Here is a 14,678-nt window from a genome sequence, read left to right as displayed (position 1 = left end):
ATGCACCACCAGAGCAAACTCCTATTTGCTCAGACTAACACATCGTGTAGAAAAAAAAGAATTGCTCTGTTTTATTCAGAAGAAAACACATAGAAATTCGGATGGAAAAATCATCTTTTAGTGGCAGTGACTGGTTTTTGTATTACCTGGATGTCAGGATTTTCCTGACTGGCTCAAGTGGCACCCTGCTCCCCGGCACACAGGTAACTGTGACACCACAATTAAACACCAATTTTAGGCGTGGAGAGGAAAAGTCGCCGTAGAACTCCCAGTGCTTTCCACTGATCCTTTTTCCTTAGATCCAGAATAAGCTCCAATAAATGAACCATCTTCATTGAACATGCCATGCTCCCCTTCTCCATAATCTACCAGACTATCAGCACTTCCAGTGGCTTTAATGTCCCCGTTAAGTGACTGGAGGCTGCCTTTCAGCGGCTTTTCATCGCTGTCACTACAAAATAAAGAGATGCCTTTCCAAAAATCTGCCTTTCCAAAGATCTGCCTTCCCAAAAATCTGCCTTGCACTGCTCGAGGGACACTGCCTTGCCTTGGGAAGGGGAGAGAGAGGGACACCTGGGTGATATGGTGAGGGTGATCTCATCTCTGAGTCCTGTCCTGCTCCCCCACAAGGGGTTTTGTCATGATTCCAACAAATTAATTGGTTAATGGGAATTATCAATACTCATCCATTTGGGTTTTTTTCCCTTTTTTGCTTTGGGCAGAGAGGGAGGGGGAAGGAAAAGGGAATGCTGGAAAGGATTGGAGGGGTCTGTTCCAGCCACCAGGAACCTCTTTGTGAGGTTCCCCAGTGTCTTTGGAACCTCAGAGAGGGACACTTTTACACAACACTGGGCAACATTCAGGGCCTATTTATTTAATTTTCCTTTTGAGGTGGGTGGATGAAGTGATATCACCTCAGTGGGTCACATCTCACTGCTTTGGGAGCACCTCTTTGAGTTCAAATGGCCAATAAAGGTGCTTTCCCCCCATTTTTCCTGCTGTTATTTTATTTCACCAGAGTTTATCTCACTGGAGTTTCCTCTGCTAAAGGGGAGGAACTGGGAAAAAACCAAAGTAGAATCAATGTCTGTATCTGCAGATTCTGCCCAGTGAAAACTCCAGGGAAAAGGGGAAGAACTGGGAAAAACCAAAGCAGAATGAATGTCTGCAGCTGCAGATTCTATTCAGTGAAAATTCCATGGAAAAGGACAGGCCCACCACAAAAATTCTGGGGAAAAAAAGGCGAATTTTGCTGGCCATTCCTCCTAATGGCACTACAGAAGAGGAACAAGAACAGAACATTTGAGGGGATTGGGAAAATATTACAAGATGATGTAAAAAAAAATAAATTAGGCCTCTGGATTAGAGATATAATTACTCAAGTAGAGCCCTTGCTGCTAATGCCAACTCACTGTCAAATCCTTGGCAATTTTATCTAAGGAGGGACAGAGAAATGAACCTGAGCTTCATTTCTTCAGGATGGAATCAACATGTGCATAAACAACACAGAAAAGAAACAGTTCTGCACAGGGCATTTCTCCTCAGAAAAAAGACAGGTTTGGATTTCAGGGGGAAAGGAGGGGGTCAAAGTTATTAACCTCAGGGCTTTCTTACCTTTCTAAATATTTGTCCCATTAGAAAGCATTAAAAATTAAATAAAGATGAAATTATGCAGAAAAAAAAAAGCCCTACTCCAGTACAAATAATGTAGTATATATAAGTGGGATTTCAACAGCAATTTTATGCCCTTAAGGGCAGCAACACCAGTTTTCCAGCATGGTTCTTATAATTATGTATTTCCCTTCATATCACAATTACGTATTGCTAGAAGTTTTAGTTATTTTAAAGCAGCCAAAGTGGTTATTTCAATTCTCCTACAGGGATTTCTGTAGAGAGATGTTTGGTTTTTTAATATTTTTACCATATTCCAAACTTTTCTTTGTTTTCTTCCCCAAAATTCCCCATATTACATGATTTGGGTCTGAGTTTCAAAAACCCACTGAAGACATAGAATTCAGTCCATTGATTTCAGTGGGCTTTTCAGCAGCACCCCAAATTATCATATATATTTACATTATTCATACAATGCTAATTAAAAAAAAAAAACAACAAAAAAGTAAAAAATAACCACCAACACATCAGCATTTCCTTATATCCCAGCTTGGATGGATTGAAATATACTGGATATACCTTTATATTCCTACTCTTATCCATTCCTATGAGGTTTGCTTTGAAAATGAAAAACAGCATTAATTGCATGCCATAAAAATGTCCCGAATAATGATGGCATTTGGAAACAAACAAAACCCCAAGAAACACAAAGCCTTGTGAAAGCAGGTCCTATTTACCTATATTCCCCAAAGATTTCATCTTTTATTGATTGAGCTTCGGGATCTGGATGCAAATCTTCTTTTTCTTTCACTGTGCAAATAAAATAAAGGACAGATCTCTGTGTTGTGTTCTGCCATGGGTTTTTCTTTTCCCAGGGGCAATGGGAAAACCATCTGCACTCACCTCCAGCCTGGCCTGGAGCTGGCTGGACACAACCTGTGAGCTTCCAAGAGTTTGGGACCATTCCCTGATTTATTACGAGCAATTATTTATAGAATCATGGAATGGTTTGTGTTGGAAGGGGCCTTAAATCCCACCCAGTGCCACCAGGGACACCTTCCACTGTCCCAGGGTGCTCCAAGCCCTGTCCAACCTGGCACTGAATGTTTTCAGAGGTGGAGCAACCACAACCCCTTTGGGGAACCAGATTTCCACTTCAATGCATTTACCTAAATCCTCACTCACTGTTTGGGTAGTGACAGAGGTAATTTTTAGCAAAATATTCCTCTCTTAAGCTGCCTGTGGAAGTTGTGTCCATGTGTCCAGCAGCGCTTCCCAGGTGGAAATTGGGCAGGGAGTCCTGCCAGCAAGGATCTTGCTGGATTAAATGCTGGAATATTCCAGGAGTGCTGGGAAAGGGCTTTGCAGGCTCTGTGACCAGCACACAGCACAGCCCTGCTTACATTCATTACAATCCCTTCCATGGATATTTATCAAAAGCCACAAATCCTAATTGGATGTTTGTGCTGGCAGCCTCGTGGCCCCCAGAGAGGAACCTCTGAAGGATGCTGCTTATTAACACGTGAGCAGAGGGAAAGGACAATAAATCCACTCACCTGAATATTTGCCTCCTTTATTTCTTCTGACAAAGCAAATTGTCAGCAGCAGCAGGGTGAGCAAGGCGATGGCACACATCAGCCCGATGAACCAGCCCTGGGTGGAAATCCCCTCGTAAATGCCAGCGTAGGCTTGGGGAGGTGGGAGAGGAGCAAAAAGGGACACAATTAATCAGAGGGAAAAGGCAGCACCCCACAATGACACGGAGACACATCACTTTCCTCTCTGGATTTTAATGGAATCAGTCTATGGCTACTGATGGGGCTCAGCTTCAACGTGAGGCAGGAATGTCCAGAGTGTGACATTTGGGACCGGAGGGGAGTGTGCAGGTGACAAGGGACAACACAGACACTTGGCAAGGTGGCTCTGAGAGAGCAGTTGAGTCACAGGATTAGCACCACACAGGAAAGCTGAGCACAGAGCTGTTAAGCCTCTCATGCAAAAGCAGTTTTGCGAAAGAGAGAGAGAGGTAAAAGTGCCCCCGGTACAAGCAGATCACCAAACTGGCCACTTAGGGGTTTTATCCCAGCTGCCCTCTCACATTGCACAGGTTTGTGAAGGTTTGGGATTGCCCCAGGCTGCTGTGAAGCACAGGGCTCAGCCAAGAACCTGGGATGTGTTTGTGCTGCCATGGGATTCAACTGCAAAGGGCCAACCTCAACCCCACAGCACGGAACGATGAGTTTGGGACACTCACACTGCACAGGAACCTCAGCATCGATTCACATGGAAAAACAAACGTTCAGCACCTCGAAGGGCTTCGTGTCTCACCTCTCCCCCTGGTCTCAATTACATCTTCAAAAATGCTATTGTTATCCACCCAGTTCTTAGTCACTAGGCGGATTGTGTACTCAGTGCCAGGCTCAAGGGCCTCGCTGGGCTGAAACTTTGGGGTGGGCTTTAGTGCGTCTGAAATCCTGCCGCTGCCTTTACCTACGGAATGCACACAGTCAAGGCACAGGGGTTAATGGCATTCATGGTCAAGGAGCCTAGGAAATGCACAGTTACAAATAACAGACAAACACAACACGGAATTTTAAACATTTGGCATCGGGCAATCTGGTTTTCCAAAAGCAAAAAAATACCCCCAAACATTCCCCTCTGTTTGATTTTTAGCGTTCCATCAGATGAAATCAACGGCAGACCGGAGTAATCCTGATGTTCAGGAAGGGGTTTGTACATCTCCCAGGATGAAAGTTAATATTGATGGGGGATTATGGATCTGCTTGAACTAATGCCTGCTTAAAAAATTACAACTTGCAAATGGGCTTGCTTTGTATGGATAATCTGGGGTTTGATGCTTCTCCCATTGAACTGAACTCAGCAGGGAAGCACAGACAGCTTGTTAGCTGGATATGGATCCTTATATGTCTTCCAGAAAAAATTAACAGTGGGATTTGTGCTTGCTTCTCTCCTGACAGTGCTTTTCTGTGTCCTTTTAAATTCCACAATGCCTGCACAAAGCACTGGTTTAGAAACAACTCAACAATTTGCCTGTAAGTGGACATTTAGGCATTTAAGTGTTGCTGATGAGTTTAATATTTGATTAGGAAAAGGTAAATTCCACTAGCTCTGGTCATGGAACCTTGTTATTTGCAAAACACCTCCTGTAACCCCATCTGCATTCAGATTGTGGGCATTAAATGAGGTTTTTCAGAACAGCTTTTGTGGAAAGCAGGAAAGCAGTTGACAATCACTGCCTGGACATGGACATCCCACTCAACAAATTCAGAACTGTGTGTCACATGGAGGGGTCTCTTACAGTATGGAAGTGTCCCTGTCCTTGATGGCAGGAGAGAAATTTGGGGGGGGCTGCACTTAATAAAAATAATTCTTGTATTGTTCTCAGTTGTCTGATTTGCCTGTTTTGTCCAAAGCCATCTAAACTAAGGCTTGAGCACAAAGTATAATCTGAAAACTGCTCGGCCAATTAGCACTGACAGGGGAACAATGCTCATTAATACTTCAACTAGTAAATAAGCAAAGCAAGAAGCTGCTGGAGATTAAGGCTGAGTTGACAGCTGAAGGGAAAAAAAAGAAAAAAAAGATTAAGATAAATCCAAGCACAGTCAAAGCAGCAGTTCAGGATAAGTTTTTAAGGCAACTCTCCACATATTACAATAAGCAGTTAAATGAGCAGACCACTGGGACCAGAGAGAACACATCCAGCTGAAACACTGCTGATACTGAAGTACAGCTCATTAGCATAAATTAATCCATCCATGGGTAATTTTTGCTAAATGAAGTATGTGAAACCCAGCTATAGTTTTTAATCAAACCGAAAATTAGGCAACAGGATACCACAGGTACATTTTAATTACATGCTCTAAAATCAAGGCATCAGAAAAGTGGGAACATTATCCATAAAGGAGCAGGAATGAACACAAACCTTCAACCCAATGTCTGTAAAATACCACTAACACTCGTGCATGACATGGAAACTGCATGACCCACAGTGTTCACACCACCAGCCTCCTGAGGAAGAATTTCTCCTGAATTCCTGGGAAGCAAATCCTAAACCTTGAGCTCCTGCCAGGTGGTTGGTGGTGCATGTTCTTAAACCAGCTTCACCAGTCCCTCTCTGCCCCCTTCTTATTCCAGCCTCTTTCTGAACCATCAGCTCTTTAGAGAAGCAGAAAGAGGGAAGAGGAGAAAGATTTGCTAACAGGGGCAGGTTTGGTGGCTGGAATAGAAAAAGCAGTGTGGCCTCCTGAAAAATAAAAAAAAATATCTACAGATAAGGCAAAGCTCCACATTCTGGAAGGGCAGGAATATCCTGGAAGCTGCAGGAATTAGCTGCAGAAAATTGAAAGCAGTTGGGTTGGGTTTTTAATCTCCAATAAGGGAGAAGGAGCATTAGTAATAAAGGCATATCACCAGCACTTCTCATCTTCCCCCCTATTTATCAGCCACACCATGGGACTTGCATGAACATTAAACACTGAACTGCAATTTTACAATATTCCTACTGGGCTCCAAGATTTATGAGGAGAACAGAACACACATTTTTTATAGAAGCTTATGGTATAAAGGGAAAAACAATAGAAACCACCCCCAAAGATTTTCCAGAGTGTTCTCCGAAAGTTAGTACATCTGTTATAGAATACAGTTATATATAAAAAAATCCAACTGGCAGTCTGAGAGCTAAATACTAATTGTGGGCAGCATCTTAATTTATAACCATACCTGTCTAAATACATCTGCTGCAATAAATGCAAAGCTGAACTTCCATTAATTTTCCCCTGCTGCCTGGCTGTTAAAAAATGTATAAATATGCAGCACAAGTATCCTTCATTTTCAGGGTTTTTCAATGCAGGAGGTAGTTAATGTTAAATCTGGATTATTTTACACTACAGAGATTGGCAAACCTGTTGTATGTAAAGTTTATTGAGAAAAATTCATAGGTGAGGCGACGATCAAGAAATTTACACTGATTTAATTCAATTTTCTAGATTGTGAGCTAAAAAATAGGGTTTGCTGCTAACAGCACCAGTGATTGCATATAGGAAAAGTGTTTTATTATTCCTTTTCCACTGTGCCTATGGCAAAGGAGAGCTGAACCCTCGTGTCTTGTTCCAAATGGTTACTCTGGTCCTGAAGGATAGGAGCCTCTCCCTAAGATTTTCCAAAAGCCTTTGGGAATTATGAGCCAACAGCCACTGGAATATAATGAAATTGGTGAACTTTTATTTCCTGCCTTCTCTGGAGAATAAAGCTACAACTGTGTGGCTTCATGTGGATGAATTTCTCATTAATGCTTGGATTTCTGGACACACAATGATAATTCTCAACATGTAATATGTGTTTGGTAATCCCCGAGCAGCGCTGGCGACAAGATGAAAAGGAGCTTTGTGTTAAAGAAGGGCTGCTACATTAAATTAATCTTTTCACTTCTGCAAGAACATTATTTTGTGTTATGTTTCTGTGGGCTAATGATCTTGGGGAAATTGACATTTTCAAGGGGAAAATTAATTCGTTTGGAGGTCATTTAAGACATACTGCCTGAAAATATGAAGACAGACACTATAGTCATTTTCTAAGGACAACACACCTTCTCCTGTGAAATGAAACCACAGAAATTAAGCTATTATTTGTTTTGCAGTACAATCCAAATCCCCTTTTGCTCAGGTTCAAGAATCATTTTATCAAGAAATGATAAAGATCTTAGGTTGCCTATAAGGGTTTCATTTCTGAGTTATTTTCCCTGTACAGATTTGTTTTTAGTGGTGCCACACAAATCCTCACACATATTGAATAAGGAAATTCCCTTTTCTTTCTAATTCCAGGCAACAGTAGCAGGGATAACTGCAAATAAATTAAAGCAACAGCAGTGATGGAGATAAGTAAAAAAAATAAAATGTGAATGACTCCAGAGTTGCCACCTCAACATCTCCACTTTCCTGGCAGATTGCATCGTGAAATTCTGAAATACCCATGGCAAAGGCTGAATTGCAGCACTGGAAGTTTCCAAAGCCTTAAAATGAGCAACGAGAGCTTTATGGCTTTATTATTAAACTGGAACAGAGTGGTTATAGAATCACTGAATCAACCCCCAAAGAAAGGTGCAGTGCTCCATCACAGAGTTTCATTTCAGAGGGCACCACATTTTATATCTGTCATTTACGTGGGTCATTTGAAATGATAAACTTTGACTTCTGAAATCACTCCCCTCCTTCAAAAAGAGAGATTGTTTTAATTTTGAGCAATTGCCTCAGTCCCCAAACCACAGCTTAAAACCCCAAGGAGGTCACTGAAAAGAGTGATTTTTAAATTTTTTTTTTTGGCCTATCATGTTTAGGTGAAAAATATCTGAACAATTTAGCCAGCAAATAATGACACAGAACTCTAATGGCACCTCAGTGACAGATGCAGTGCCCTAATTTAGGGTGGCTTGAGAACAGCAAGGAGCACACATAAATCACAGAACTGAACCCTTGCAGCTTTCATTAATTATACTGCTCTAGTCTAAGAATATTTCACAAGAATCAGGTGTTGCCACCGCTGAAACAGAGTTTAGGAAAGTAGAGAATGAGAACAAAATGAATGTCAACAACTCTAAACCATGACAAGGTTGTTTCAAGGAGTCAAAACACATTATTCTGGTTGCCCAATGAAGGCCAGAAAAGACAGCTAATGAGGGCAAATGGGCTATTTTTATCTTGGAAAAAAAAGAGAGATATTTTTCTTTTCTTAATGAAGAATAAATCATGGTGATTAATACTTGCTACCAGGTGAGTACCTGTATCCTACAGTGAGACTGGAGGCCAAAAGAGAGTTGAGAAGGAGTTTTGCTACTTGGGAAAATGAATGGCAGTTCTTAACTGGATGAGGAACTGGGACATGAAGGTCTAAACCACATTTTTCCTGTTTTACCAGTAACTGAAAAGAATTCTGCAACTTAGAAGTCCAGCAGCACATAGGCCATTCTTCTCTTTTCCATCAACATTGCTGCACACTGTTATCTTTGCTAAAAATGATGCAGTCAGGACTCTTTTGCTTATCACATTCTCTTTCTCCTTCCCCGGGGTAAGTGCACAGCAATGGTTTCTGATTAATAGCAAGGAGCTGCTCCTCAGCACTGTGGAGTTCTCAGACTTGCTGAGCACAGTACATTTTATTTCATTTCAGCTGAAAGTGAAAGATGAGCTATCACAGAGTGCTTGGGATTTTCCTCTAAATCACTGAACATCAGTGTTTCAGCACGGGGTGTAAGTGGCACACAAACACTTACTCCTGGTCTCTGATAAAGTAATCATAAATAATGGAGCAAATGCAGTCAACTGGATGTTTATCTGGATTTTCCATGTCAAACAGCTGACCCTAACGTTGCTGGCAGTCCCCCATCCTCATGCATGGGCAGAATTTGTTTTTACAGTATTACTGAGAAAAGATTATCTGCATTTTCAATTTTCTGTTCGTGCCTGAATGCAATTTACTTATTCCAGCATGGCTTAAGGAGTTGATGCGTGGGAACAGAAACAGGCCTGCACAGCAAAATGAAACAGATGAGCTCTGCTTCCCTGAAGAACACCATGGCCACATTAAAAAGCCCATTGACTGCTCTCATGGCAAGGAAAACAAACTTACTTCCCCTAATTACAAAGGAAATGTCAGGCCTGGATTATTCCTGATGGATTTTCCTGTTAGAGAGTAATTCAGAGTCCCCAGGCAGGTGCAAAGGAGAGCTCTTTACTGCAAAAACCAGGCCTTTTAAAGCAGTTAGGCCATTATCAGCTGCATTCCATTTAAGCACAACAAATGTAATTCAACCAACCACCACAGACCATGACGTGAGCACGTCACGGTTCTATAACTTGTTTTCCTACCTCCAATTCAGCTGAGTCACTTTCCCACAGTCCTTTTCCACTTAGCCAAAGCAGCATGCCCGAGCAACGATTTTACAAGGGTAACAACACCCTAATTTTGTCAGGTTTTACCTACACACAACATATTTCCTGCTATTCCCAGAGCTCCTCCACACCGACGCGGATTTTGTGATCTTACTGCCTTGGGCCAGAGTCAGCTCCAATTCAGCTGAGTCACTTTCCCACAGTCCTTTCCTACTTAGCCAAAGCAGCAGGCCCTAGCCATGATTTTACAAGGGTAACTAATTTTGTAAGGTTTTACCTACACACAACATTTTACCCGCTATTCTCAGAGCTCCTCCGCACCGACGCGGATTTTGTGAACTTACTGCCTTGGGCCGCATCAGCTCCAATTCAGCTGAGTCACTTTCCCACTGTCCTTTTCCACTTAGCCAAAGCAGCATGCCCTAGCCATGATTTCACAAAGGCAACAACACCCTAATTTTGTAAGGTTTTACCTACACACCACATTTTCCCGCTATTCTCAGAGCTCCTCTGCACCGACGCGGATTTTGTGATCTTACTGCCTTGGGCCAGCGTCAGCTCCAATTCAGCTGAGTCACTTTCCCACAGTCCCTTCTTACTTAGCCAAAGCAGCAGGCCCTAGCCATGATTTTACAAGGGTAACTAATTTTGTCAGGTTTTACCTACACACAACATTTTTCCCGCTATTCTCAGAGCTCCTCCACACCGACGCGGATTTTGTGCACTTACTGCCTTGGGCCAGCGTCAGCCCCTCCTCGGTGGCCGCCTTCCCGCAGCCCTTGGCCGTGCAGGCTTTGATGTAGAACTTGTACTTGGTGCTGGGGCTGAGCCCCGCCAGGCGCCAGCTGAGCGCAGAGCGGTTGGCCACGCTGACGTTGCTCACGGCGCCCACCTCGTGCGTCTCGTTGACTGCAAGGGAAGAGCGCTTTGGTCAGGATTGTATTTGCTGGGAAATGCCCCAATAAAGGCAGGAATGATGCAGCTGACTCTGAGACAGAGTGGAAATTATCCAGAGTAGAAATCCGTTTTGATTTAGGGGAAATGTACGTCTTTGAGTTAAGTCTGTAGTTTGGAAACATGGCTGTTTAATCTGGCTGCCTGTTCTTGTAAAAAGCCTATGCTAGGAGAGAAACTGCTTCAGCTGAAGGACAGAGATAAGGTGGGGGCAGACAGAGAGACAGAGAGACAGCCTGCCCTCTGACAGCCTCTGTGCACCTGGGAGTTTTCCTTAACTAATCCTGCTTCAGTTCTGAACTCAAAGCAAACAAGGCACATACTTATCTGGTACTGCAGAATGTAGCCCGTGAGGTGGCCATTGGCTTTCTTGGGAAGTCCCCAGGACAGAGTGACTGAGTCCTTGTCAAAGTTCAGGATCCTGAGGAAACGTGGTTGTTCAGGGACTGGAAGACAGAGGGATGAACTTTCAGAGGAGAGAGAACAGGTCTGTCCCTACAAATTCTTGTGAAATGAGGATATAATTTAGCTCAACACCCACAGCTCCCCTTTAGAGCGAAGTGCTCTACAAATGGTGGAGATTTAATTATCATCTTAAATAAGGAAACCAACTCACCTTGTCCCAAGGACAATTTCAATTTATGTCCCTCCATCCCATATTTTCCTCTTGTCTTACCTCCTTCTGGAGTTTCAAAAACCACAGGGGAGCTCTCAGGGCCATCTCCTCTGGAATTGAAAGCCGAAACTGTCAAGCGGAATTCACTGAAGGGCTCCAGGCCAGGAATCATCCCAGACTTCCTGTCCCCTACAAACGTCAGGAAGTGTTTCTCTGGGTGATGCCTCTTCCCATCCAGCAGGCTTCTTGTTTTCCACCAGCTGACCTGCGAGGAGATTGAGATTTCTATAACAAATTATATTGTACGGGTATGAGCATGATCATGATCTCTCTCACCTTCCCAAAAAATGAGAGATTGCAATCTGGGACTCATTTAATAATTTATTCCACTATATGCAAATATTTATAGTGAGATTTGTAACCTTGTAGCCTCTTAAGTGCCCACGAACTCTGTCCCTTGGTATCCCAAACCAGAAGACTTTGACCAGGGTGCTGTTCACGACCTCCACCGACACGCCCGAAGGAGCAGCATCTGGAACTGTAAAAACAAAGGTCCCAGGTGTTAAAAAACACTTCCAAGAGCCCAGATTCATACTGCTCACAGCTCCAGGGCTTGGCTTTCCAGCTCCAGCTGTGCCACTTCATGCAGTCTCACCGCAGGCAAGCCAAAAACCATTCCACCTGCATCCAGTGGGTGGAATGGGCCAATAAACATTATTTTTCTGTATTTTTCTGCTGAGGGTTGAGATACATGTGCGCTGGGACACATGAATTTCTACACCAGTATTTATGATTTCCTGTTTCAAGCAATGCTTACAGCAGTGAGAAGAATAAAAAAAATGATTAACACGGCACTCAAGAAGGCAATCATAAAGGATTTTTTTATAATCAATTTCATTTTATAACTAAGCTCATTAAACAGTAGGATTTTAATCACTGCCTAACACAGAGAGCTATTACAGTGCCTGAAAAAAAGGAGGCCTTGATCCATTGACAACTAAATTGCGAGGAAGATTTTCCACTGGTAGATGCAAAATTAGACTCATCACAGAGAGACAAAGAAAATAAACATGCTGTGGAGTTTATTCTTGTTCTCGCTATTCGCCACTTCTTCTGCACCACCAGAACTTCCTGTTCCCACCTCTGGGTGGGCAGTGGGGATTCTCCTGTCTGACGACCACCAAGTCCATTTCCAGCACTGAAATTCCTCCTGGAAGCCATGCAAAACCATGGGGCAGAACTCAGGCTGGACAGGATGACACATTCTTCAGGGACTCACGGACAAGGTTACACCAACACACGTGGGAATGTGGCTTTGTCTGCAAATTCACTCCAACACCCAGTGTCTGTGAGTTTGTCCCTAATTGCCAGCCTATTTAACTTCTGACAGTGCTAAATGGTTGGGTCAAGCCTCAGAAAGCCCAAAGATTTTTTTTCCTACCAAGTACAACACAACTGCTACACTTCAGAGACTTCTCACGGACTGTGGCCTTCAAACAAGCACCCAGACTAAGCCAACAACTGAGATTAATGAGAGCACAGGTGACCTTTCCAAAAACACCCCTCACACTGCAGCAGGCTGGCATCCAGACACCCAGCACGGGCCATGTCCATGCCTCACGGAGCCCATCAGGCTGAGCACGGCACTCCAGCAGCTTTGGGCTGCCCAACCCATCCCTGCACACCCCAGCGTCCTGCTGCACAAGAAACCCCCGCTTCTACAGGCGACCTCCTGCCACTCACCATCCTCTCCTGAGTATCCAATGGTGATGTTTGGTTCTGGGCCAGATCCTAAATTATTGACAGCCTGGACTTTGATCTCGTAGGGCACGAAGGTGGGCACATTCCGCACGCTCAGGGAGTGCTTCTTCACCAGCTCCTCGTTCCAGTCCGTCTCCACACCCCGCTGTCTCCAGCTGACCTTGTACTCCAGCCCCGGCCCATTCCTCTCCAAGGGCTTCAGTGGCTGGGGAGAATGAAAGGAGATCTTGTCTGCCTTTGCTGAAATCACAGAACAGCAGCTGAGGGGAGCGGGGATGGTTTTGTGTCACTCTAGTGGGGTGGTGTTCACAGGAGTGCCAGGACAAGGGAAGAGATGAGAATCTTGACTCCATGTTTCAGAAGGCTGATTTATTATTTTACTATATATATTATATTAAAAGAAATTGATATATTAAAACTATACTAAAAGAATAGAAGAAAGGAAAGGCTAGCAAGGAAAGGAATGACAATAAAATCACAGGCTCACAGCTTCGACACAGGTGGCTGCCTTTGGTCATCAAGTAAAAACAATTTCACATGCTGGGTAAACAACTCTCCAAAGCAGCAAAACATGGAGAAGCTGAAGCTTCCCAGCTTCTCAGGAGAAAAGATCCTAATGAAAGGATTTTTCATAAAATATGTCTGTGACATTCTAGGACATGAAATAAAATGACACGCACGCTGGAACCTCCAAGGTAAAAAGAAGGGAAGTTTATTTTCTGACTCCAACATTTATAGATTTTCAAAAGTGACAGTGGATTGGAGGATGAAAGTGCTGCCTCTCCAATGACCCTGGACAACACAACAGTCCATTAAATTTCTCCTCCTCCAGAGAAGAATGTAAAAACAATAATTATTTACATAAAGTGCATGAGAAAGTTCAAGAATGTAAACATCAGAAGGCTTAGAAGAACTTAGAAGAACAGAGCGACAGTTTTGGAACGTGTGCTTCAACACTGGGAGAGAAAAGGGGCAAAAAACCCCAAGCCTTGAGGTTTTGCTGTCATTTAAATTTGAGCATGACTGGAACAACAACAACATGACTTCATGAGAAAGGAGGGTGAAAGGCCTGGATTAAAATCCAGATTAATTGCGAGGTGCCACATTTCTGCCTCCTGCACACATCAGGTTTTGTTTTGCCACAGGTTTTCCTGTGTGAGGTAAAACCACACGCCTTCAGCACTACTGAATTGCACAGTCTGGCATAAAGCTATGTGTGCCTTTTAGCAGAGATAAAATTTGCATTTTATCCTAGAATTTTATGTAGCACAGCAAGTTGGGTCATTAAAATTTAGATTTGTTCTAACTACACACCAAATGGTTGAAATTACGCCTGGACATTTAATGTGCAACTGCTGGGCCACTCTGCTTTTACCAATCAGCTGGAGAATTCATCCCAGCAGGGTTTCCAGCTAATTAACATGAATTTATAAAATATTAGGAGATGTATAGCAATAGCTTGTCATGAGACATCCTCAAATTGAGTTTATTTCTCTGAAAATACACTACTTTAATTAAGAAAGTTAAATAATCACCTATCCTACCAAAAAAGCTAAACACTGGAACAGCTGTGGGTGTTTCCCACCATAAAGACTGCTTTTAATAATATTTAAATATAGGCAAATATGAAATATATAATAGCTGGTTTGTATCCAAGAGGTCTGACAGGAAATAGCATCCAATACCAGTAGAAAGTAATTCCCCTTTGATGTTCCTCATGCACAGGGAGACCTAAATTTGGGGGATCTGCAGAAATTCCCACTGATCTGCTCTGCCTGGAGGACCTTTGGGATGCCTGAGGCAAAGGAATTGGGAGATTGGGCAGCTTT

General features: G+C 43.1%; 1 protein-coding gene across 1 annotated transcript in view; it reads right to left on the bottom strand.

Annotated features, from left to right (window-relative positions):
* Positions 1-234: 234 nt before the first annotated feature.
* Positions 235-14,678, bottom strand: part of CHL1 (cell adhesion molecule L1 like) — a gene marked incomplete at both ends in the record, with an annotated part of 51,858 nt that continues 37,414 nt past the window's right edge. Inside the window, 9 exons of the mRNA XM_084214529.1 lie at positions 235-451; positions 2,349-2,421; positions 3,168-3,299; positions 3,940-4,101; positions 10,248-10,427; positions 10,796-10,918; positions 11,149-11,353; positions 11,511-11,626; positions 12,832-13,054. Of these exons, the coding sequence (XP_084070655.1) occupies positions 235-451; positions 2,349-2,421; positions 3,168-3,299; positions 3,940-4,101; positions 10,248-10,427; positions 10,796-10,918; positions 11,149-11,353; positions 11,511-11,626; positions 12,832-13,054 (1,431 nt within the window). The remainder of the gene's footprint in view (positions 452-2,348; positions 2,422-3,167; positions 3,300-3,939; positions 4,102-10,247; positions 10,428-10,795; positions 10,919-11,148; positions 11,354-11,510; positions 11,627-12,831; positions 13,055-14,678) is intronic.

This window comes from Fringilla coelebs (genome assembly GCF_963513975.1).
Source record: "Fringilla coelebs genome assembly, chromosome: 13".
Taxonomy (NCBI): Eukaryota; Metazoa; Chordata; class Aves; order Passeriformes; family Fringillidae; genus Fringilla; species Fringilla coelebs.
This window is presented reverse-complemented; position numbering and strand designations above follow the sequence as displayed.